The sequence below is a fragment of the Toxotes jaculatrix genome, chromosome 2 (assembly GCF_017976425.1).
Source record: "Toxotes jaculatrix isolate fToxJac2 chromosome 2, fToxJac2.pri, whole genome shotgun sequence".
Classification (NCBI taxonomy): Eukaryota; Metazoa; Chordata; class Actinopteri; family Toxotidae; genus Toxotes; species Toxotes jaculatrix.
The window spans coordinates 19,019,704-19,043,354 of record NC_054395.1 but is presented as its reverse complement, the minus strand read 5'-3'; the positions used below and the strand labels follow the sequence as shown (position 1 = coordinate 19,043,354).

Below are 23,651 nucleotides of genomic sequence, written 5' to 3'. Positions count from 1 at the left end.
TTCAAGAAAGTCAAGGAAGTCAAACACTTCCTCATTTCGGACATCATTACAAATCTAATGGCTCAGGTGTTTCCTCTTCTTTAAGTTCCTGAAATGATATACATGCCATCACAAAAACCAGCAGAGGAACAGTACTGTTGGACCATGCCACAAACAGAAATAAGATGTGTCTTGACTTTACCTTGATTCTCTCCCAGGCATCAGTCTTCTCTTCAGGGGAGACAGGATCTTTGTCAATTCGCTCAAGCTGTGGCACAAGAATCAGGACACTTAGTCGGTAGTCTGCCTTTTCCACCAGCGGGTTCTCAGAAAGGACCAAAGAGCGCAGAGTTTTTGACACAAGCCCAAGGCACTGTAGGGCATTCTCATCTAAGATTGCATTGCCTCTAAAGGGGGAAAAAACAGAACAATGTAATCTCTATAAATAGGATATATAATCTGGGATTATATAATTTTATTTAGTGTTTTATTGAATTAATGATGGGAGCAGCAGGTCAAATATGATCTGTCCTGCTGTAATATAACTGTGTACCTAACATTTAGGTATTGGAGACACTTCATGTTGGGGCTGAGACCATCCAGGGTATCTAGCTGGTTGTCTCGAAGGTGAAGGGTGTTGAGACGCTCTAACCTCTCCAAACCCTCCAGACGTTTGATCACGTTTTGGGCCTAAAAGGAGAGCAAGACTAGTCATAGGCAGACTGTTCTGTGGTTTTTACATGGATACTAGTGCTATCAATCATATCACAATAGTTTTATTACCAGATATAATCGCTGCAGGTTTGGAAGGTTGATGCCATCAGTGGTATCCAAGCGGTTTCCTCTCAACTCTAAAGTTACCAGGTTGGCAAAACAGCCACTCTGAAGCCCTTTCACTGCCTTAATATTATTACCTGCCAAATAGGTTCCAAAATGTCATGTCAAGGCCCTTCCAAAGATATACATTAGGTTTCAGGTATTTGATTAAAGTTTTGCTAATGGATAAGAGTTTGTTATACCTAAGACTAAATGATAACATATGCAATAGCAAACCCCCTCTGGAATAAGTAATCCATTCTCATGTCTTGTTATCAATCCCCAAATTTCAAATGACCGTGAAAGTTAACTTCTCCTCATTTGACTGACCTCTTTTCAGGATCAGTCACTTGCACGGTGTCATAGAATACACCACTTACACTGACCACCAGACCAACCTGTGAGATTGAGGCTCTCTAAAGTAGGCCCAACAAGGCCATCCAGGTCTGTCAGCTGGTTCGCTGCCATACTCAGCCACTGCAAATAGGTGAACTGAGCAAAAGGTTGCCCTTTGAAGCATGCCACAGCATTACTGTCAACCTGCAGAAGAAGAGGTGCATTCAAGATTTACCATCAGTTAACATGAATGATACTGACAGCCAGCGAGATATAATTTTCTAAATTAATAAAAAAGAGAGCTGCTTGCCTTCAGCCAAAGCAGTTGGGTCAGAGGTGCCAGAGGAGAAAGATCAGTAAGGTAGTTGTTGGATATATCCAGAAAACGAAGGTGAATATAACTGCTAATTACAGCTATGTCATTCAGTCCCCTGAGGAGTGCAGTGATAACAAATGGAAAATGTGTATGAAATCAGAAGAGGTTTGCATTGCTTTGCATTTATCTTTGCTCCCTTACTTGTCTTTTAGGTCCAGTTTGACAAATGCATGTCCTAGTCCATTTTCTGTTCGGCACAGTAACGAGAGGCCCTGACTTATGGTTTCTTGGGTCAAATGGCAACCCTGTACCTGTGGATCACAGAGAGGGAAGATATGAAAGATATGAAAGAAACTCCAAATTGTCAGTGGACACACTGGAGAAAAATATACTTCAGGACACCACCAGTGTTTGTGTATGTATGGCTGAGCCTCTAGAACTTCCTATGAATGGTAACTCTAAACTTTAAAATCCATAATCTAAAGTACTTTATTGCTAGGGTTTTCTTTTGGGGCGGGGTGTCAAAAGGGCAGCCTTCACTGATAAAATAATCTCTTACCTAGCAGTTGGTTGCGTGTGAGTACATGGCTCCAAACTGCACTTTTAGGTTTAGATAGTACAGTTCCCGTCTAGAAATCCCATCCTTTCATGTAATGTTGTGGGTTAAATGGTGCCTACACCCTAGGGCCCTGAGAGGCCTTGCAGAGATGGAGAGGCAGGAGAGGGGGTGTGGGAATCAAGCCAAATCAAAGACACGACCATCCATCCTCATGTTTGGATTAAGTAATGGGACGAGGCCTGGCATGTTTAAAGGAACAGTAGACTGACAGTTTACTCCACTTGTTTAAACCTGCATCATGTGATGTGGGGTGCATTGTTGTAAAAAAAAAAAAAACAAAAAGGAACGGTACTAAGATGACTACAGTAGTGTCCAACTTCGAGGTAGTGTTAACTATTATCTACAAAAAATGGCTTAAGTTCAGTTGATACAGTGATTTCGTTGTGTACATTCATTGTGCACAAGTTTTCACTCAGCTAACTCTACCTTCTCGTCCTCTCCGACTCCGTCTTGATGCGTTTCTTCCTGGCCCTCTACATCTGACAAGACTGAATCTTCATCCACCTCAGACATCCTGGCTTTTGTTTTCACATAAGGTAGCGTGTCGCTGCAGCAGACCAGTCCTTGGTTCACCTGCGCTGAATTTACGTTAACTACAACCGACTGGGTTAGCTAGACTACGCTAATAGCACTGTATGACTGCCAAGTTAAAGTAGCTGGCTAACATGTATAACTTAGTTCACTTTTGTAGCTTTACAACAGTTAGAATGATATCTAAATGTAACAACCAGCGTGATCTTAACAAGAAGTCAAGCGTTAACCCTTTGATAAAGCTAACTGCAGTTTATGTCTGACGATCCCGACGAGCGAAGCAAGAAAAGCGTTTACTGATGTTGCCATGGAAACTCAACAGCGAGCACAGCTGAGTTAACGCAGCTGAAGGAGCAAACAAATTTAAAGGAATAAAAAAAAGATGCGTTGAAACATCAATACAATTTCTGTGGGTCAAGGTGTTGCATTAGAGACCTTATAAGAAGAGTTACATTATATTCCTCTTTTTTAAACCACCGACTTGCACAAACACAACTTGGGAAATTTCAAGTTAAAATGTTGAAATAATAGAACTGTTTACTGGCTTGCCCATACAAGACATCAATCATGAATCAATCAAAAATGATGATGACAATCAATAATGATGAAAATGTGTTATTCTTAATTAATTTACATGAGCTTAATGAAACACAGTCACATTGTTGAACAACTACAGACATAAAAAATAACTTTCTCCAGAGATAAGTATGTATTACACTGTGAATTCATACCTGCAGTATGATACACTGAGACACTTTACACCTACAAGGAAGCATTAGTGTGACCCTGACAGTTCATGGGGCCACAGCCTCTTAGCTCCCACTGTGGTATAAAAGTGCTCATTAAAATCTATACACAGTTCATGCCCAGTTCAGTCATTCACTGAATGGTAAGGCATATAACATTAAATTAAAAAAATCTATGGTGCATAGACAGTAATATTAGAAAATCTCATTTGCTGCCATAAAGATCTATACTGATCTTTCACTTTGCCACAGCAAATGTTTCCCAACCACATAAAGCTTGTTTATCACACACAAGCTCTGAAGCAAGGGAGAACTCAAAACTGCATCATACAGGAAGAAAGCAAAAAAGGTGCATTCTGTGCAATATCCTGACATCCACTGCTACAGGATCAGTTCATATGCGTGTATTACCACTGTTGAGGTAATTGTAATGTCAAACCAAAATTAAGAGGTTTATATCTATAGATCTCTATATGATGTTAATGGTTAAGTCTTGTGTACTGGGCTTTGTCCTTGTCCTGTTTGTGTCAGGATGATGAGGATTCAGGGTGAGGGCTCACTCCACTTGCATATTGCGTAATAGAAGCCCCTTTTTCACACCTCCCTGCAGCATCCTGGCACCGAGGCTAGTGCCTGTGATCCCAGCACTAAGGAGAGAAAGACAATGGAACTATGTTGAACACACACAAAATGGTAAGCAAATAAAAATCACATAAACCGTTGCTGGCAAATGGTTGTATTGGCATAGTTTTTGTGTGGTATGAAGCAAGCAAGAGACCTTTCAATAACAGTCTGTACAAACCAATTATATACAAGAGCATCTCCATACATAGCAGTAGATAGACTAGAAAACCCTGACTTAAATAGTACAACAACTTTGGCACTCCTGACACCAACTGTAAACCTGAAACAACTGTAAGTCAACAACACACAGTCTGTTACTTCACTGCTGCTTACATTGGGTTAAACTTTCTCTTCTTAGGATCAGGAGGTTCAGGTCCATCTGGAAGTCTCTGCAAACAAAAAAAGAAAAAAAAAGGAGGACAATCAAACAACACTAACTGCACTCAATCAGCCACAAACACAATTACATGCAATGCTGTCAAACTCCTACTGTCAGACCCCGAGGCTTGACCGACCTCTTTGCCTGCAGCTTCCTGCTGGGTTCTTCTCAGCTCCAAGTTTTGCTGAACGCAGATAGATAAAAATGTGAAAGTTTAGACATGATGAAAAGAGAAATGCCCTTAAATACCCTTTAGATAATAGATAATAGAGAATGTATGAGACAACAATTATTTAACAAAATACACAAAAAACATACTGCCCTTCCAACCAGGAGTGAACAGATGCTCGTTATCCATCATTTATGCAGTGTTTGTGATGGTGTGAAATTAAATTAAAGCTGTTTGTGTAACAACCTTATGTAGCTCAGAGAGCTGCTGGTGCCTGATGAGGGCCTCCTTACTGGGGAACTGTCGCCTACACAGCAGACAGGCCAGTTTAACCCAGTCTGTCATTCTTCCCTCCTTCTCATCTTTCTCGCCTCCTTCTTCCTCACTGTCAGTTTCTCCACTGTAGGCTGGGACCAGACCCTGCTGCTGAGGAGGGGAACTCTACAGATGAAAGACCCAAAGTTAGGAACAGATAAACGAAAGGATACAGTGATAATTATTGAATGTGTGAGGAAAAATACACAAAAAACACAGTGTGTTAGAAAAACTATGAAGAAAACTGATTAAAACAAACACATATCAAGTACATTATGGTGACCATGTCCTTACTTCTGTACTTTGTCGAATCTGGTCCAGAAAAATCTGAGGCCGTTCTGACAGTGCCCCCTGCAGGGCAGAAAATACAAAGGGATTACCAGGTCAGTTAATAAGGTCTTTTCTTATGCAGACATTCTCTTATTATTGGCACAGAGCAGGATGAATAGTCGTAGGAGCATAAGCCTATGGACATTCTCACCACTCACTATGATACTCTGCTTTCATGAAGGCACACTGGTGTTTACAGCTAAGTATGAGTGTCTGTGTAAGGATCATCCACCTTTTTCTCCAAAACAGCATAGCCTGCGTCAGCACTAGCAGACTCTCGGAGGTCATCTAGGCGACTGTGGCCAGGTGCCCTAGTGTAGCCAGGAGGCAGCACTGTAGAGCCGACGGCAGGGGAGGAGGAGACAGATCGCATGTTCTCCTTCTGTCTATTGAGACTCTTAGCCCAGCGCTCCATATCTTTGGCTATCTATGAACATAAACACCAACAAATATATGTTACCCAGTTAAATTGACTCAGCAAAGGGAGATTTACAATTTGTGAATGTTGTACTTAGGTGGTACCACATTCCCAACAACACCTTTACAATATAATGCAATCCAACTCAGTAGCCCTGCAAAATATATAACATCATGGTGAAGTTTTTTTTTTTTTTTTTTGTTGAGAATATGCGGGTAATTTTGGCTATAGTTTGTTCATTTTGGTCTGAAGTGTATTATACTGTTAGATATTATTGTTAGTCTGTCAATTAACGAAGGAATAGAATAATACATACTGAAACACAGATCAAAGCAAACAGAGGTTAGCTTTGAAATTCATAGGACAGTTAAATTTTGTTTCTGCTGGTACTTGAACTTGTATCTAGTATGTACAGTACCTGTTGAGCAGTTTTATTCTTGGGCTTGTCTTTTTTCTCCTTGCCAGGGGTAGCTAACAGTGAGTCTGAGGGGACTGTGCTATCGCTCACGGAAGGACCTTCGGCATTTGACTGGCTGGCAGCAGGAATATAGGTGTGTTTCTCTCCGTCCCAGTACATGTACTGCTGAGTGTGAGCGTTGTAGTAGTACTGCAAAGAGGAAGGGCACACAAAACCAGACTGAAATGCTGAGGAAAAAGACACGTTTCTGGCCTTTCAAAAACGGCTGGCTTAACATTCAGATTGCAGTACATTCACCGCTTTACCTGGGAGTTAGGATCATAGTAGAGTCCTGTGAGTGGGTCGTAATAGTAGCCAGAGCTTTCATCATACTGGTATGTGGACACATCTGGCACAGCTACAGTGAAAGACACAGGACGTTTGCCTCAAAGTCAGAGACCAAATTTAAAAATGCTTAAAGTTTGAATGTGTGGCTTGGCCAAAAGAGCATCTATTTACAGTTTTTAGAGAAGATTCATTGATTTACAAAGCTAATTCTTGATGGTGTCTGCATATCCCGGTTGGGGTTTAACACCACAAATAATGGGTAACACTGAATACACAAAGCCTTACGGTATTGCTGCAGCTCGTGTTCAGTGCCTGGGGTAGCTGGTTGGCTGGGAGCAGCTGGTTGTGGTTTTCCCACTATCTCAACCTGCGGAGAGACAGAGCTCTTTTAAAAAAAAAGAACATAATGGTGAAATAGCGCAAGGAACAAAAGCATGCAAAAGTAATGTACCTGCGTGGCCGGTATGGCGGTAGCTGTGGTGATGAGAGCAGTCTGTGTATGAGCGAGAGGTTGCTGCACGACCACTGTTCCAGATGTCACTGCCTCGGATGAAATAGCAGCTGCACGTGGACAAGCACACACAAAAAGATTAAGTTCATTTCAAGTAAAATTTATGTAGCTACACAGATCATTAAGTGTAATATGCACTATATACTTAGTGTATGTGATACCAACCTGGAGCGGCTCCTCCTGTGTATGCCCCCATCAGGGCTGGTCCTGCACTGGGCAGAGCAGGAACCCTGGCATCTGCTTGGGCCTTGAAAGTTGTGCTGTCTGGCCCCGAGTATTCATGCCCTTCCTGATTGTACGTTACTGCTGCCCCCTGCTGATAAACTGCTGTATCTGTACTCTGGCCTCCACCTGATCCATTCTGAGCAGTCTGAGAGTGAAAAACACAAGAACACAATCACAAATATACAGTTGCAAATTAAAGATGTGTTGCATCCACATGTTTTTTGTGCTGGAGAGGTAGGTTATTGAGAAAGGTTACCTGTGTGACAGCCCACTGTGCAGCGGCTATAGCTGTGCTGGCCACTGTAGCCGCACTCACTCTGTTTCCATCTGTCAAGAACACATCACTGGCACAGAAAAGAGGTACAGAGAGGGTTTCAGTGATTTTAGATCTTTTGCTGGTGACCAAAATTTCAACAGCTCTTCTTGTCATACAAAAATACAACACCCTCTCTTGTTTTTAGGCAGCAAATTTGCTCTATTCACATGACAAATTTGAGTGTTAATATTAATTGAACTCACAGTATCATTCCTTGTGCAATACCAATCATGCACAGGGCACTCGTGTTTCTTTTGCTGCCAAGTTTGGGTGTGTGAGTATTTACCGTTTGGAACCTTTGGCAAACTCCACCACAATAGCCTTCCCGTCAATAGAGAGAGCTGGCTGGAGAGCCTGCAAGATCTGGAGCAGCTGAGATGCCTCCTGTTAAAATATACAGAGACCTGTGAGTTAAGTGCAGGCACATTTGTGCGTAATTGCCTGTGTCTATGTATGTTTAGGAAAAAGCATATCTCAAAATCATTAGTACACAAAAACAACAAAATGCTTTGTTTACGGATTTATCTAATCTGAGTAAAATTTTAATTTTAGTTAAAGTGAATGACTGTTCAATTACATCTCACCACTATGGTAGAAAGCTGTAGAAAGGCAAACCCCCTGTTGAGATGTGTGTGCTTGTCCTTGATTAGGCGAATATTGGAAGGGGAGAGTGTTGCAAATGGAGCCAAGGCAGATAAGATGGCCTCCACTGAAGTATGAGGGCCGAGGTTTCTAAGTATCAGAGCTGTTGAGGGAGAGGGTGAGAGATTAATATATTTTAAAACCCATGATACAGGTACCAGGTAATATACAGTTTTGTGAAACCAAGTATCCCATGACGCCCCCTTCTGGTTGAAGCTATAGCTAGGTCAAAAAGCATTGTTTCACAACATGGTAAAAGTACAAGCATCTGCAAAAATCAATACTAAACAGTACTTTCAAAAACTGCCCATTAATCAACCCCTTAATAAAATAAACAAAATAAGATAGACAAAAATATTTCCATGACAGGAAAAATGACAAGAGATGGCCTTACTGTCATTAGCAACATCTGCCTGTTGTGTGGCTTGTCCTGTGGTGACAGTAGGACCAGAAGAGTGGTAGGGTACTGGCAGGGGTAGTAAGCCTTGAGCTCCCTCCTTTTGAAGACCAACAGGCAAATCCCTCTGCAACTGGGGCAACTTCAGCTCAGCCTCTGGGGATAGACAACAGGCCATTTATACGATACTGTAAGGAGAGAGAGCTTGTGTGACTGTAAAAGACAGAGTAGTAAAGATATTTAGAAAGTCTAGTTTAAATTTTACCTGATTTAGGAACACTGCATTTGAAGCACTTCTCTCTCCGTTTAAAATTTTGCACACCACACTGTTGAAATATTACACGAGCGCTTGTTAGACAACTTTGTAAAAGAACAAGCTGCTACAGTGACTGATATACATGCAAGCAATATAAGCATGCAAATTTAGATTTCATGTCCTGCAGTGCATATGCACACACACTACCTTGTTGCAGAGCCAGTCCTCGTTGGCACGCGGTTTTGGGTCGCTGTAGTGCATCGACACCCTCTGTCCCAGAATCAACAGCACTCCCTGAAAGAAAGAGAAAGAGAGGGAGGGGGAACAAAGAATGATTATCAGCGATAATTAGGCCACACATGCCAGAGAAAGGCCTCATCTCACAAGAGATGAGAGAGAATGAAAGGGACGAGAGGGACAGAGAGAAAAAGAGAGTACAACTGAGGCTGAAAGAAAGAAGACACCAGAGAATTGCAACCTTCAGCTTTGGGAAATTGGGACGGACTGAGATGGTGTATGTGTAGTGTGTGGGTGTCCATTTTTAGGGATACAGTGTGTTTTGTTCAATTGTGTTATCCCTCCCCCCTTAAGGGGAACCTTTTCTCAGTTTTCCACACATCCCATCCCACTGTCACCGCCTTTGCCTCCCAAATAGACAATAGCTTCTTAAAGACGTAATAATGGTAGATGACCCAGATATGAAAGGTTCAAAAACAAGAAAATGAAATACTGTATTCATTCTGATTCCACATACAATAGACCATGTGAGACATTATAGTCATACTGCCAATACTATCCCAGAGGTGATACTGTAAACTTAGGAGAGAAAGTGAGCACGTCACTGAAGAAAGAGGGGCTTGTAGTGGACATCACTGTGACTGGGAGGGTCCAGTTAAGAAAACTATGCAGCTGGGCCCCAAACTGACAAACGTCAGCATGACGTAACATGATTTTCCTTTTTGTGGAATTTTGTATAGAGCAGAAAGAAAAGATGAATTTCCCCTCATATATTTCTCCAGTCTGTGTGTCTATACCATACTGGAACGCATCATGTGCATATGACAGGACCTGATGTTACTGTATGTTTATCCTGATATTAACCCACATGTCCCACTGTATACATGATATATATGTGTATGTGTGTCTGTGTAGGGGAGAGTGACCTGGTTGGTCTCCATCCAGCGGGTGGCCTCCTGTATGAGATTAAACTCGACGAAGGCGAATCCTCGGCTCTGACCTGGACACCGCCCAGCGCCATGGTAACCGAACAACAACAACAACAACATAACAACAACGCAGTGAGGGGTTAGTGCTTCATGTACAGAGGAGAGAGAGACCCTGTATCAGCACTAATAAAATGAATTATTGCTTCCTCTCTCCCTTGGAAATAACACATTTGACAGCCAGTTGGAAAGCCACTGTCAAAGCCTCTGCAAGGGTGGGAGGACGCAATGTCAAGTAACTCAACAGGGTCAAGGAGAGAGGGAGAGAGAGGAAGAATCCTACCCACTCATCAGTTTGAGTCTGAGCTCTTTGGCTTTGAATGACGAGGCACCCAGGCACCAACAGAACAGGCACACACATTCACACACAAACACACGTATATCCGCCACTCTGAGAGTCAGAGTGCAGCCTGAACTATGTAGCACTGTGGTGGAATGTTTCATCTTAAACACGCCATATCCTGTCCATGCATTACTATAACTGACTGACAGCACAATATATAACATATATAGTTTTATAACTTAAAAAAAACTGTGTATAGTGTCACATTGAGTGTAGTCACAAAAGGTCATCAATTAAACATTTAAAACTGAGTGATTGGTCTTAAAAACAGAGAAACAGTGATGTAGGAGTGAGAAAGACAGAGCAGAGCAGGGGACTGTAAGTGTGCCCGAGTCAGACACACCTTACAGACAACCAGCGAGTTAGCCAAACGTGAGGCCAGTGAGGCAATGACCTTAATGGAAAACCTTTAGAAAAAGACAAGCTTTTCTGAGTGGCATGGATGACACTGTCCTAGCTGAGGGGTAGCTGGAACACTCCTGACACTCTCACACTCAAAAACAGCTACAATGACAAACACAATCCGGCACATTCTGTTTACGCTGTTCCTTTCTCAGTTGAAACTGTTAGTTTGAGAACAATGTCCCTCTACTCAGACACACCTCACTTCAGGGTGGATGAGGCAGAATCATGAAAGGGCAAAGACGATAAGAGAGCCAGAAAGAAACATTAAAGCTATGGAGTGAAGACCTATAACCTATCGCTGTATGCATGCATTCTTCTCTTAAAAGCAAATATAGATAGAGCTCTCCTTTGAAGCGTGCATGGGCGTTTGGTTGCCCTGCGGGCAAAAGCGAGGTTACGGACGCCGGCAGACCAGAGAATCAAAGCAGGAATCTAAGCACAAGAATGTATTTAAGTATATAAATATAAACGTGTTCTCTGCATCAGCTATCTACTCCGCTGTCAGAGTATGAAGAAAGACAGTAAGAGAGAAGGAAAATGGATAAGAAAGAGAAGACCGAGCAGATAAGAGAAAGTCACCTGAAAGAGAAATGAAAATGACAGAGCGGGTTATGAGTTATGAGTGGACACAAAAGGAGAAAGGAAGGGCAAAGAACAGAAAAAAAATCAGGGCAATGGACAAGTTCTCACCTGAAGATTTGTTCCTCATAAGGCGAACTTCTCTCGGCTGAATCCCCTGCTCCTGAAGTTGTGCCCGGATCTGTGAAAACAGAGGCATTATTACCATTTAAGCTTACTAACGACAAGACTCATGTATTGTCAGACCACTGTAGAGACAAATATGGCCAGGAGACATTCACTTACCTCATTGGCTGTGGCATTGGGTGGAAGCATGCGAAGCATTATGATGTTGCTGGGCCTCTGGTTGTGATCTAGATCTGCACGGTAGTCCTGGTCCCTCTGATCCAACTCATCAAGGGACAGGTCTGGACCAGTACTCCCACAACCATGCTCCTCTGACCCCACTGGAAAAGCCTGGATAGAACAGTCACAAATCAGCAAGAGATGTCAAAGCCAAATTAAATGTTAGCAGATCCATAAAGAGGATGGACTTGTTCACCCTCTTTTTCTTACCCTCCTTTTCACCGCCCCACGAGAGAACCTGTCCTCCTCTCTCTGTCTTATTGTATTGTAATCCATCTGTTCAGAAAGGGCACCACCACGACCCCAGTTGCCATCCCTACTCCCTAATTGAGAAGCACTATTCTCAAGGAAGCCTCTTCCACCTTTCCCTCGACCCCTTTCCTGAAGACCAGTCCGTAACTGCTCAAACTCCCGCGTGGATCCCTCCTCGTCTCTCTGGAGCATGGCAAGTGCCAGATCAGGCTGCGACTGAGAGCAAGGGGGCCATGGGAGCCCTTTCCCCTCATGAACAATGTCGCCTCGCCCATCTCCTCTCTGGTGAAACCCCGGGCGATCTTGGAGACAACCTGATGAGAAGTCAGGGGCACCCAGAGACTGCTCGTCACGGCTGTAGGGTCTGTCCCCCTCTGCTCTGACATCATATCCTGTTCCCACCTCCTCATCCTCTTGGCCATAGCCTCGGTAGTCCATGTCCCGAAAGTTGTGATCGCTGTGGGTGTTGCCATAGCGACCTATGCGGTCACCTCGTCCACCCCTGCTGACCATGAAAGACAATGTGAGGGTACCTGTCTGATGTGCATACGTTAGGGAGAAAAGGTATAAACTGAACAGTGAACTCACCTCCGCTCATAGTCCATGCTGATCCACTGATTCTGCTCCTAGTCTTTGTCCTTTTCTGTCTGGGTTCAAAGAGAAAAAACAATCACAGTCAACTGTGCAGACTGATTGTACACATGCCCTGTATTTTAGAAACACAAAGCCAAAACTTAACTTAGGAACCTACTTTAATGAAGAAAGCTGAATGCGAGGCAATGATGTACAAAGTATGCATTCAACAAAGGCAGGTAGCGCCACCTCTTACCTCTGTCACCAGGTTGCCTGCATTTTTGTGGTACTGCAGAATTCTCTAACTTTAAACTTATATTTCTAGTCATTGCTTTACATACTACTCACAAAAAGCAACAAATAAATAAACAGAGGCATAACGCTGCATCACTAATTGATATTAACTGTGTGTGCGCGAAGCACATGCTCAAACTTAACCAAAAAGGAGTAATCAACAATGACGTGCGGCGGTCATCTCTGTTAGCGGACATGCTAACTATTTTAGCCTGCGATTGGCTAGCTGGTCCAAGTAGAGACGCAGCCTCCCTCGGTTGTCGGCCGTTGCAAACACAAAAACGGCGGTTGTGTGTGAAACTGGAGAAACACTTACCAGCGGCACATGCAAACGACAACAGTTCTTTAAATGTCACGTTGAAGCCCAGGTGAAAAGGGTGTTTTATTTCTCAGGATCCAAGTGTAAAATGGCCACAGCAAGACAACATTTCAGATGGGCGGGGCCAATTCCTCACTCTGGTGTTTGATTGGTGCTCCGAGAGGCAATTCATTAATGTGAACGGTGATTGGACAAGACACACAGGCAGAAGCTATGCATAGCATCATCGGCTGCGTTTCAGTCTTTATCTCCACATTAGGTATAAAAATCATAGAATCTGATATTTTGAACAGTTATGAGCGTTTTTATTTGTTGGGAAAAAAAGTAAATTAGTGCTTGAAATATAGGGCAAAGGGGTTTCTTAATGAATGAATGGATCAAAGAACACAAATACCATACAACAGAAAACCCTAATACCAGCTTTATTTGGAAAAAAAAAATCCAGAAATCCCAATATGTCACAGTACAAAAAAAAAAAAAAAAAGATTGCTCTAGCAGCCCACCCCCAAAACTGTCCAACCTTGCACCCAAGCTTGACCTTCAATTAATTAAATGAAATAATACTACGGTTACAACTTATTATTTAACTGACATAAACTGATCATAACAGCAGGGTTAAGTATAATGATTAAAAAATACTAAGAAAATTAGAGACATCAACAATAAAAAGTTATAGTACAATAATGACAATATCATAAAAGGGTCGATGGGGAGAGTTGAATAAAAGGCAAACTTGAAATACATATCATTAACATGTCCTTACAAGGCCTTGTAAGACATACAGTACATAATGGACATTATAGTAATGAGATAAGCCTATCATCTATATGAAAGAGTATTCAACTTATCAACTACACCACTCGTAATTTGACCCACTGATTAACACAATCAAATTAATCTCTGGTATACACAAAAAAAGGTCCTAAAAACTCATAATATGTTTAACCTGATTGTGCCTCTAGCTATAGTACAATGTATTCCAGTAAAGTGAAGGTTTCTATGTCACTCTGAGTAGCTGTTAATTCCATTACCCATCTGAGCCATAAAATGTGGTCATCAGGGGTAACTTTGGCATGGAAACAAGGGGTTAGGTCAGTGACGCAGAAGGCTTTTCCATGCATACAGTACGTAGACATATATGTTAATACACACACAAATATACACACATTCACTGCATGCAGACCTGCACTGAAAAAAAAAAAAAAACAGACAAATCACCATACAGCCACACACACTCACTCACTCACACACACACACACACACACACACAGACACACACTCTGAAGTTCAGGTAAGTAATTCAGTATGGGAACATATCTCATACAATCTAGTTTAGGCATACCCCTGCATAGCGCCTGAGTCAGAATACGGGCCTGAAGGAGCCAAGCCAATGACAGGGAGAAAGCATTCAAGTGTGGACACTACAAATGACAAAATGACACCCCATCTAACTTATGAATCCCTACCCCTCAACTTACTCTTCTTGACCGCTGCTCTCAAGGCACTACATGTAGGCGATACTGTGTAAAATCCACTTAGACATGGTCTTAATTCAAAACTATTTTATATTAATGTCTTTTTTTCCCTCTCTCATGTCCCCTTTGTCTTTGGCCTGGTAAGGACCTTTTCTCTCTTCATTCCCATCATGGCACATTTCAGTCAGTTTACATCCACTCAACTTCAAATCACCCCTCCACCCGTCCCTCTTACAGAATTCTAGATCTGAAAATCTTTGATAGACATAAGCAAAATGGCATATAACCTAATGTAATGTATAGACAAAGGACTGATGTGTAGAAGCCTATCAAATCATTTCAGACCTGCTTTAATTTGCTGAGGATAACTGGGTGATCAGAAATTGAGCATCTGCAAACTTTTCTGGGGCCCTCCCCAATATTCTCCCCTATGTCAAATCTCAGTGGAAGCTGCCCTCTCCATCTGTGCTTGAGGGCAGCCCCCTCTTCTTCTCCCAGAGCCTATAACAGAAGGCAGGTGGACTTCTTTCCACGTTTCTTGGCCTGCAGTGCTGCCCTAGTTGCCATCTCAAAGACTTCCCTCACACCATCTTTGGTTTTGGCAGAACACTCCTGGTAGCCGTAGGCACTGATACGATTTGCCATCTCTTTCCCATCTTCAAATTTAACTGGTTCCTAGAGACACATGTCAGAGAGAGGGTTTAAAATTTGAGATTTATACCAACAAATGTGCACATTCCAGTGTGTTTTGAAAAAGCAAACAACTGACCTGTTTCATTTTTGCAAGCTCTCGTCTAGTGTGCTCATCATTGCGCAGATCTTTTTTATTGCCAACCAGGATGATGGGAACATTTGGACAGAAGTGTTTCACTTCCGGGGTCCACTTTTCTGGAATATTCTCTACAGTGAGTAGAGGGAAAGAGTGCAGTAATTAGCAACATCCATCAATTTCACAATCATGCAGTATTCAATACTGTGTGGTGTGGGTGTTGCAAAGACAGTACCTAAACTGTCGGGGCTGTCCACGGAGAAGCACATGAGGATAACATCGGTGTCGGGGTAGGAGAGAGGCCTCAGTCTGTCATAGTCTTCCTGACCTGCTGTGTCCCAAAGTGCTAGTTCTACCTGAGAAAATAAAAACAGAGTTACGTTGCATGGAGAAAAATTTGAAGTGCTGTAAAGTGTGCCAAAGGAGGCCATTTCATTTCATTTAAGGTACACAATTAATCTGACCCATTTTACATTGTTCTTACTCTTTATATAAGAAGACAGCAGAGAGGAAAATAAGAATGCCTATACTGTTGATAGGGCAAGGAGACATGAAAAAAACAAGAACAAGGAGAATCTCACAATATTAGTAATACAGTATCACAGCCTTTGTTTAGGGATGGAAAATAGTTGCATTGCACAAATGCATCGTACGTTTTAGCAAGGTGTAGTCAAACTGGAACCGCCATTAGCAGAGATAATTTCAGAAAAACTGGTATTTCTCATAGAGCAGAGCATTTTTTTTATTAATTTTTGATACTCTTTTAAGCATCACAAAATAGTGAAAAATACCCATTATACTTTCCTAGAGCTCCAGTGTGTTGTTTTTTCTGATTAACAGTCCAAAACCCAAAGGTATTGAATTTACTATCAAATATGAGACAGAAAAGCATTAAAGTCTAAAGCATTTAAGCATTTTAAAGTCTTAAAAGCTGCAACCAGCAAATGTTTTGCGTTTTGGCTTAAAAAATGACCAGAACAATTATTTGATTATCAGAATATCTGTCAAATATGTTTATGACACTCAATTAACCAATTAATTGACTAATTTGCGCAGCTCTATCTGACAATGTGATAAACAAGAAAAATGTAGTTAAACCGGTTATTGTTTGTTTTTTCTGGAGACTCATATCATCTCTTCAAGGTCCAGCCCCTAGTTTGCAACCAGTGTTTTACAGTGTGTCTCACCTGTTTCCCATCCACTTCAATGTCTGCCACATAGTTCTCAAACACAGTGGGGACGTAGACCTCTGGGAACTGGTCCTTACTGAACACGATGAGCAGACAGGTCTTCCCACAAGCACCATCCCCAACTATCACCAACTTCTTCCTGATGGCTGCCATCTATTGAACAAAGTTCAGAACAAGGTTATACTTAGGTTATCCAGTCAAAGTCACTACTCGCCACTAGCAGTGCACCTTAAAAATATTTTACTAATAGTGTCCTCATGCTCAAACACGGAGAATCAGACGTACAACTTTCTGTGTTGTATAAGGTGCAATTACAGTACTTATGTGAGGTATGTTTCATCAACAGTTCCTCCTGTTTAGCAGAAGTAGCTCATACAAGGCTGGTAACGCTAGCATACCGGTCTCCCTATTTCTTAGATTTTCATTAAACGTATCCTCTTGTACGACATAAATTCAAGCCAAAACATCCCGAATGGCAAACAAGGAGGCTGCCCCGGGGGTAGGGGGTGTAAACAGAAAACATTTCCGTGCTGTGTTCCCATTCCTGCTGAAAGGCTGTGCAATGTAGTCCGGGCCTGTCAAACCAGCTAACAGCAGCTAGCAGCATAGCTAACGGTGTTTCCCATGGTTTGGATCTCTGTCATTCCAGATGTTCTCTCTGAAATTACATCTACAGCCTTCATCGCACAACCGTGATAATTCTGTGACTAAAACAAGAATCGGGACAAAGTTTAAAAACTACTGCCGAATAAGATTACCGCTTGGTGCTTCTGTGTCCGCCTTTCTCCTCTTCCTGACCGACTGGAACACTCCGCCCACCGCTCATACGCATGTGCGCGCTTACGTCATTCGTAGGCAGGCTGCGGCACCTTTCACCTACACTCACCTTAGATGTTACTTAATTCAGTGGGATTATCTATTACATATCAATATGTTAAACAGCATAACAACTTGCGGTCGAGTATAACTAACTACATTTAGTGAAGTACCGTCCTTGAGCACAACTTTACTTGAGTAACTGCATTTTTATGTTACTTTATACTTCTACTTCACCTGGAACAGCTGTACTGTATACTGTATACTGTATACTGTATTGGTACTTTCAATTTAGTAAAGGATGTGAGTAGTTCTTCCACCACTGATAACAACAACATCAATGATGACAACGACAGTAATGATAACAGCCATGCCTCTTCATTCAAGTCTAACCATCAGGTTTTTTATTGACTGTTTCAAATATAAATTATTTAATACATACACACAACTGAATGTATTTAATGTCAATTATTTAATACATTCAGTTGTATAATTTGTCCATATGTACAAAATGTTTTTATATTCTTTTGCAATAGAGACAAATGTAAAAAAAAAAACAACAACAACATACACATATGAATATATATACATGGAAATTATCATTTGCTTAGCAAGAAAATATATCCTATTTTAATGTTTTCAAGTTTCAGAGTTAAATGTCCATGTGGAAGGAGGTTAAGATAAGACAGCATAGGATAGATATTTACACATGAAAGTATATTTTCAGAAAACTCAAATCATAAAATTTAAACAGTAAAACGATTTGAACAATTTCTGTGTCACAACTGTCATGAAATGTTGCCTAATTTCTATTCCACCCAATTTTATTTGTTTGGGTTTATGATAGCAAGCATGAATTACCATTATCTTATATTAAGAGCTCTGCATCATGTTCACATACACAGCTCATTCACGCCTGCCTGAGAACTAGGGCACAGAGACTTCTTAAGGCTATTGTCTGAGCTGTCTCAGCCCTCTCACTGAGACTCTTCAAAAGCATCCTCATGTTTTGGGCTGGGTGGTCAACTCCTCAAGCCCCCTTAAAGTGGGCATGGCCTCTCTCCTCCTCCTCCTGAGAGTTTATTTAAGGGCATGCTCACTGAGATTGAGAAGTTCACGGATGCCAGAGTTACAGCGCTGCTGCTTCTATTTGTTTCTATGGACACTGGAGGTAAAGTTGCTCTGATTGGCTGCCGGATTCAACCAGTCTGAGGTCTACTTCCTGACGGTGGCAGTGCTGTTGCTGCGCTGGTAGAACAGCACATAGGCTTGATTCGTCTGAAGCTGGTTCTCTGAGACTGTAGTCACACTGTAGGTGAATAGAGGGAGAGCAATCGTGAGAAACAGCTCAATACAGATGGTCCATAGATAAAACAGCCATTTAAACAAACAGAACGTCTTTGACATGAAGTTGACAGACCATTGTATGTCAAACAAAATGATTTGGGTGCAGGGTGAGTCTCACCTGGAATCATTATAGAAGCACCAGCCGTTTTCATCTGAACAGCAGGCTGTGTAGTGGCCCATGTTCACCGTCCCAGCATGGTTACATATTGCATATAAATTATACAGAACTGGGCCTGTGGGGACATACATGAATATAATGACTTATTCTGTTATTCAGAACCACGTTGTGTCAGTTTTACAAGTTTGTGAATTAAGGAGGGCATCGTTTTTCTTTTTTTTAAATCCTCCACTCTTGGCAACTCCCAACTATCAAAATAAAATGCCAGCTTGCAAAGCTCTTGTTATTGGGTAATCTGCTTCCTTTTGTCAAAATGAAGTACCTTCACCCATGTGTGGCTCATTTTCTTTCTTTTAAAAAGTAGAACCTTGACAAGCTCCTTGTTGTTTAACCTCTCCTGCACATTTTTATTATTTCAACTTTTCACTGCATTCCCAAAATAAATTAAATGACACAAAGTAGATCATGCATGGATGGAGGAATAAATCAGACGTGTACGAGGGTAAATTGAGAGAAGAGTTTGGTAGTGTTACCACAGTCAACAGGTCCATAGGGTCCAAGGTCCAGGTTCGTGAGTGGGAAGGACACATACACTGTGCTTTTACTGATAGACCACCGTGATGTGGTGAAACGATTCAGATCTGATCGAGACTGTTAAGTATCACCTTAACTTCCTGCACATAAACATCACTTGTTAGTAAGGTTGATACAGTAAGTAGGAGTTGTTGCCAAGGATACGGATCACAATAACCTGGGGAAACCTCTGGATGGACAGCCGCTTGGTGCACTCTGTACGCCTGTTGCACCTCTCACACATCTGAAACACACATGAACGAACAGACACACACCTCAACATTTTACACAACAAGATCTGATTACTAAATATTATTTTCAATCTGCTTCATATTATGAATGAGGGGTTCCTAAATGAACATTTAATTTTCTATGAAGGATGAAACTGTTTTGATTTCACATGAAAGATTTCAGTCTGTATTGTTTTGTCTGTGCCCTTTTTCCTGGTTTGAAGTAGGTGGGGCTAAGCCAGTAGATCTATGCTGCAATCAGAATTTAGCAACAGTTGAGTCAAAATGTGATGACAGCTGTGAGGTGGTTTGTTTCTGTTGCCACAGCCCTTTCAAAATAGATACGTTTTTCTGAACAGTAATGGAGAATAACTTTCTTTTCAAACTTTACCTTTGATTGGAGGTTATTTAGTCATGAATATTTCATCTTGTAAAGAGGCTTTAAAAAACAAATTCATGTAGTTATGACTCCCCTGCCCCACAGGAAATCAAATTGATGTCAATACTTTTAACACATTTATTCATGTGTAAGTATGTATTTGTACCTGACACTTTGCAAGTCAATTCTCAGACCAATTGTCAGAAAGAATTTTTCTTTAACTTACTATCTTAGTTCTCAAAATGAAGATACCACTGACTATAGAGGTCCTGCTCTTTTATAACCTTTTATTTGTCTTATTTAACCTTTACTCTTGTTTTTGATAGTTTCCTCTTTTATGTTTTTTTGATTGTTGTATTTTGGGTAGGCCCTTTTGTGTAAGACCTTTGGTTTCCTTCTTCCCCTGCTCATATCTGTTGATGCTCTATCGCTGTATGTCTTTTACCATGTCATGTCACCATCTGCCGCTTATCTGGGTCCAGGCCCAGGTCATGTCTTTTACCATGACGTTTTAATTTTGCAAACAACTAAAGAAAGACAGAGGAAAAGGTAACCCTTAACTAATATTTTTAGTAAAAAGTAGTGGTTATGGATGGATAGAAAAATATGGTTTTGGATCAAACCATTCCTAGTTTGCACTGTTAGTGTCAATGAACTTTGACCATACAGAGAAAAAAACACTGATGTGTCACAGTCCATTGCTTTTACACTCTTTGTGTTAACCTACTGGTGAATTCTCCTTGTCCAGTTTTTCCTCCTGTGAGAAGAGGTCCAGGCACTCCCTCAGCGTGACCTCCCCTGCAGAGCTTCTCTTGGGGATGGGCAGCGACAGATCACAGAACACATCGAATGTGTTGGAGTAGTGGGAGCACACAGAGCAATGCAGCGAGCTCCGCAGCTGGCCTGAGAACAGATCTGTCAGAAGGATAAAGTGGCAAGAAACATCAGTGGTCACCTACACTGAGCGTACGCTGCAGATGATGCTGATAGATGACTGTGACTGAATTTCCCTCCTCACCTACTATTCTGCTGTCGTCCCTCTCTAAGTGCTTCTTCCACATGGCAACTGCCTCTTCTGAAAGTCTACAGGAGGACGAGAGATGTGGGGAAACAGAGAAAACAAAATTTGGTCACATGAAGGCCATTACATTTTTAAAGATAGAATCTTTTCCACATAAATATACACACCTAAATCTGGCATATTTTTGTTCAAGCTCATTCCCCGTTCGTCGAACGTAGGGTCTGCGGTTGATTTCTGTGTGCAGTTTGTCCAACAGGAACCTGAGAAACTCCTGAGCATCCTGTTGACTGGGTTGAGAGATAGAGACACAGAGACATTTCTTAATGTCACTGTCACAGGCTGCTACTGCTATAAAACCAAAAAGTATCATCTCTACTGTTTGCAAAGTAGGAAGTTCATTGAAATAGTTTCTCTTGTCCTTGAAACAGTTGTGCTGATACAGAAGTGGACTGCATGTTGCATTCTATTTATTGCACATTACTTGACAAGATTAACACTTTTGAATAGCTTCTGAGTAATGTCTCTTGGGAAGATGTAGGCAAAGAGAAAAATCATCAATATTCTCACCTGTAACCACTGAAGTGAGGCACCGCTTCTTTGAAAATATTGTAAAACTGTCGAGGATTTACAACTGTGTCTCCTTCATTTACATCCCAAAGGCCTGACAGCACCTGAGAGAAAGCTGGTACAGGAAGACAAGGGCACAATGCAAAAATGACAAAAAACCCGCCACAAACATTATGAGCCAGAAGGGACGTGTAGAGGAGAGAACATCGGGGGAGAGGGACAAACCTTCCATGAGCTTAGCCTCCTCTTTGGAGAACTTCTCATGCCTGTAGGACTTGAGGAGGCAGTAGTCCCGCAGGCCATGTGTGTGAGACAAACACTGGACTACTGCATTCAGGAAACACTAAGTCGGAGACCAAGTAAAAGGGGAAGGTGAGCATGATAATGCAAAAAATTATTCTGGCAATTCTGGAGGTACAGTCATTTTTTCAAGGACTTTCCCGCCTCAGCACTTACTGTGTTTCCTATGTTTCTAAGGCCAACTCTTCCACTTCCTAAGGTGAGCTGTTCTTTCTGTAAAATAAAAAGAACATAGGAAGCTACTGAGCATTACTGTAGACCTGCTAAATCTGCAAGTACAATATGTAGGTGTATATAATGTGTCCAAAAAAAGTATACATATGTACCTCACTGCATGTGTCCTACTATTTGACCCTTGGCTTTGTCTGTACAACTGTCTGTCTGCCTTAACCCCGTCATGTCAGTGTGTGTGTAACATTGGTAGGACAGATTTAGTCTTCTTATCTCATTAGCATAACAAGAGAGGCTAAAAGGAGGTCAGCCTCAAGCATTCATCCTATTAGTGACCAAGGAGTGCTGACAGGTGCTTAAACACGTGTGTTGATATGTACTCTCCATTAATTCCTTCATATAATTTGTGTTTACGTTTGTGTCATTAGTGTCCCATCAGTTCCACATTAAGAACAAACTTCCAAGACCGCCAGACTTGAAGGTTTGAGCATTAAATCAAAGGTTTATGTGGTGCTGTGTTTTGCACACCTCATTGTCAGCAACCAGGAGCAGACCCATCAGTGAGGTGTAGAGGACAGACTGGGAGATGTCAGCCGTCTCTCTCTGGAGGCCCTTCTGAGACACCAGGGTTCGACACAGGGCCTCACAAGACCCCTCCACGTTGACACCACTGGCTCCAGGCATCCTATATTATTGGTAAACCTCACAAGTGTCTCCCGAAGGAGATCCTGAGACAGATTCAAGAGCCCCCCCCCCCAAAAAAAAAAAACGCAAGCCAGGTGGTTTGCACCTTGGACTGAGTAAGGTGCACCACAGTTTTTTTCACATGCAAGGTCAACGGTGAGCAGGATGTGGTCAGAAACGCTCTGAAAGAGAGAGAGAGAGTGCCCTTTTTCAGTGAATGAAGTACGATGGAGTATTATCCTTTCTTTCCAGGAAAGTGACGAAAGACGTCATTCACAGCTGAGGGCAAAAGAACAGGATTTATTTGTGAATGAGCATCCCCTTAAGGTAAATCCTTATCTTGAATAGATCGACTTGATCCACTCTGGCACACAATTCTGTCTCTCGTAATTACAGCATGCAGAGCACCTCGTAAAGCCACTGTCTTACGGAGACTTCCGTGAATCCAGATATCAACATATAATGTTAAAGGCACATAGTTACAAAGAGAATTTAATTTTTAATCGAGTCATTTGATTAAGCCGTAAAACTAGCCTGAATTTACTTAAAAGAGGCAATTATATAAACCGTAAAATGGAACATGCAAATCTCACAACCAAGGTATGTTCTGTGATCTCATCCACACCAAATCTACACTCTCACTCAGGTTCAGTGCAGGTAACAGGGTAAAATTATGCAAACAAAGTTAGTTCCCAGATAATTCCTAGAAAACAATGAAGCATTAGCAAATAAACAGAGCAGTCTGGACTCACCTGATCACTTGGTCACTCTATCTGTGGACAAACTGTCCCAACCAAACTGTTCCCATCACCTGCTGAGCTGTTAAAAATGCATAAGGGGACGTCTACTGTTTCACTGTGTGTGTGTAGGCTAGAACTGAAAGTCTACCTCTCTCCCCTGCCCTGTCACCAGTGTCAGAGGGAGAGTGAGAGAAAGAAGGGGAGAGGGAGGGAGGATAATCATCTCTAATCTTTTCTCAGTAGATCTCGCTGGCTATGCTTAGACTTT

At 41.8% G+C, this 23,651-nt stretch overlaps 4 protein-coding genes across 6 annotated transcripts in view; all 4 read right to left on the bottom strand.

Annotated features, from left to right (window-relative positions):
• Nucleotides 1-17,246, bottom strand: part of LOC121189968 (rho-related GTP-binding protein RhoA-C-like) — a 30,367-nt gene extending 13,121 nt beyond the window's left edge. Inside the window, exons 1-5 of one of the 2 annotated variants that reach the window (XR_005894914.1) lie at nucleotides 17,196-17,246; nucleotides 16,435-16,590; nucleotides 15,483-15,603; nucleotides 15,248-15,378; nucleotides 14,251-15,153 (exon numbers count right to left, since the gene is read on the bottom strand). Coding sequence is in view for 1 of the 2 variants with exons in the window: in XM_041050464.1 (XP_040906398.1) it covers nucleotides 14,980-15,153; nucleotides 15,248-15,378; nucleotides 15,483-15,603; nucleotides 16,435-16,590 (582 nt within the window). In the remaining variant the exon portion in view is untranslated. Of the gene's footprint in view, nucleotides 1-13,291; nucleotides 15,154-15,247; nucleotides 15,379-15,482; nucleotides 15,604-16,434; nucleotides 16,591-17,195 lie in introns of those variants that run through there. The other variant, XM_041050464.1, reaches the window with a different exon arrangement.
• lrrc23 (leucine rich repeat containing 23) lies at nucleotides 47-2,579 on the bottom strand. Its single transcript, XM_041052509.1, has 8 exons — nucleotides 2,493-2,579; nucleotides 1,649-1,758; nucleotides 1,442-1,562; nucleotides 1,194-1,335; nucleotides 763-893; nucleotides 533-669; nucleotides 182-386; nucleotides 47-88 (listed from the first exon to the last, which is right to left on the bottom strand). Exons 1-8 carry the CDS (start codon nucleotides 2,577-2,579, stop codon nucleotides 47-49), a joined length of 975 nt encoding a protein of 324 aa, XP_040908443.1.
• On the bottom strand, nucleotides 3,197-13,124 carry rbm10 (RNA binding motif protein 10). 2 transcript variants are annotated; one of them, XM_041049958.1, is made up of 23 exons: nucleotides 13,001-13,124; nucleotides 12,406-12,464; nucleotides 11,776-12,322; nucleotides 11,506-11,676; nucleotides 11,332-11,401; nucleotides 9,834-9,907; nucleotides 8,878-8,964; nucleotides 8,680-8,740; nucleotides 8,412-8,570; nucleotides 7,960-8,120; nucleotides 7,662-7,759; nucleotides 7,316-7,403; nucleotides 7,000-7,204; nucleotides 6,775-6,884; nucleotides 6,609-6,690; nucleotides 6,302-6,393; nucleotides 5,997-6,185; nucleotides 5,393-5,587; nucleotides 5,125-5,181; nucleotides 4,762-4,956; nucleotides 4,483-4,530; nucleotides 4,301-4,356; nucleotides 3,197-3,990 (listed from the first exon to the last, which is right to left on the bottom strand). In XM_041049958.1, exons 2-23 carry the CDS (start codon nucleotides 12,420-12,422, stop codon nucleotides 3,900-3,902), a joined length of 2,853 nt encoding a protein of 950 aa, XP_040905892.1. In that variant the 5' UTR covers nucleotides 12,423-12,464; nucleotides 13,001-13,124; the 3' UTR covers nucleotides 3,197-3,899. The 2 variants fall into 2 exon arrangements, with proteins under 2 accessions (XP_040905892.1, XP_040905900.1); XM_041049966.1 differs by having other exon boundaries at nucleotides 11,776-12,319.
• A 583-nt stretch (nucleotides 17,247-17,829) lies between the features above and the next one.
• usp21 (ubiquitin specific peptidase 21) lies at nucleotides 17,830-23,539 on the bottom strand. Its single transcript, XM_041050232.1, has 11 exons — nucleotides 22,488-23,539; nucleotides 21,945-22,001; nucleotides 21,714-21,831; nucleotides 21,489-21,603; nucleotides 21,089-21,208; nucleotides 20,919-20,983; nucleotides 20,628-20,815; nucleotides 19,457-19,535; nucleotides 19,252-19,359; nucleotides 18,719-18,833; nucleotides 17,830-18,562 (listed from the first exon to the last, which is right to left on the bottom strand). Exons 1-11 carry the CDS (start codon nucleotides 22,641-22,643, stop codon nucleotides 18,469-18,471), a joined length of 1,215 nt encoding a protein of 404 aa, XP_040906166.1. The 5' UTR covers nucleotides 22,644-23,539; the 3' UTR covers nucleotides 17,830-18,468.
• Between the last annotated feature and the right edge of the window lie 112 nt (nucleotides 23,540-23,651).

Bases quoted from the DNA above. Each gene is read 5' to 3' on its own strand.
- rbm10 (XM_041049958.1), bottom strand. The intron at 7,760-7,959 runs GTGAGATGTAAT...ATATTTTAACAG, and splicing joins TACAGCTTTCTACCATAGTG to GAGGCATCTCAGCTGCTCCA. The intron at 5,588-5,996 runs GTACTGTACATA...TTATGTTCATAG, and splicing joins AGAATAAAACTGCTCAACAG to ATAGCCAAAGATATGGAGCG.
- lrrc23 (XM_041052509.1), bottom strand. From the start codon at position 2,579: ATGTCTGAGGTGGATGAAGATTCAGTCTTGTCAGATGTAGAGGGCCAG. The intron at 1,563-1,648 runs GTAAGGGAGCAA...TGCACTCCTCAG, and splicing joins AAACTGGACCTAAAAGACAA to GGGACTGAATGACATAGCTG. The intron at 387-532 runs GTACACAGTTAT...TTCCCCCTTTAG, and splicing joins CTCCAATACCTAAATGTTAG to AGGCAATGCAATCTTAGATG.
- usp21 (XM_041050232.1), bottom strand. From the start codon at position 22,643: ATGCCTGGAGCCAGTGGTGTCAACGTGGAGGGGTCTTGTGAGGCCCTG. The intron at 21,209-21,488 runs GTGAGAATATTG...CTCTCAACCCAG, and splicing joins CCTCACTTCAGTGGTTACAG to TCAACAGGATGCTCAGGAGT. The intron at 20,816-20,918 runs GTGAGGAGGGAA...TCCTTCTGACAG, and splicing joins GGACGACAGCAGAATAGTAG to ATCTGTTCTCAGGCCAGCTG.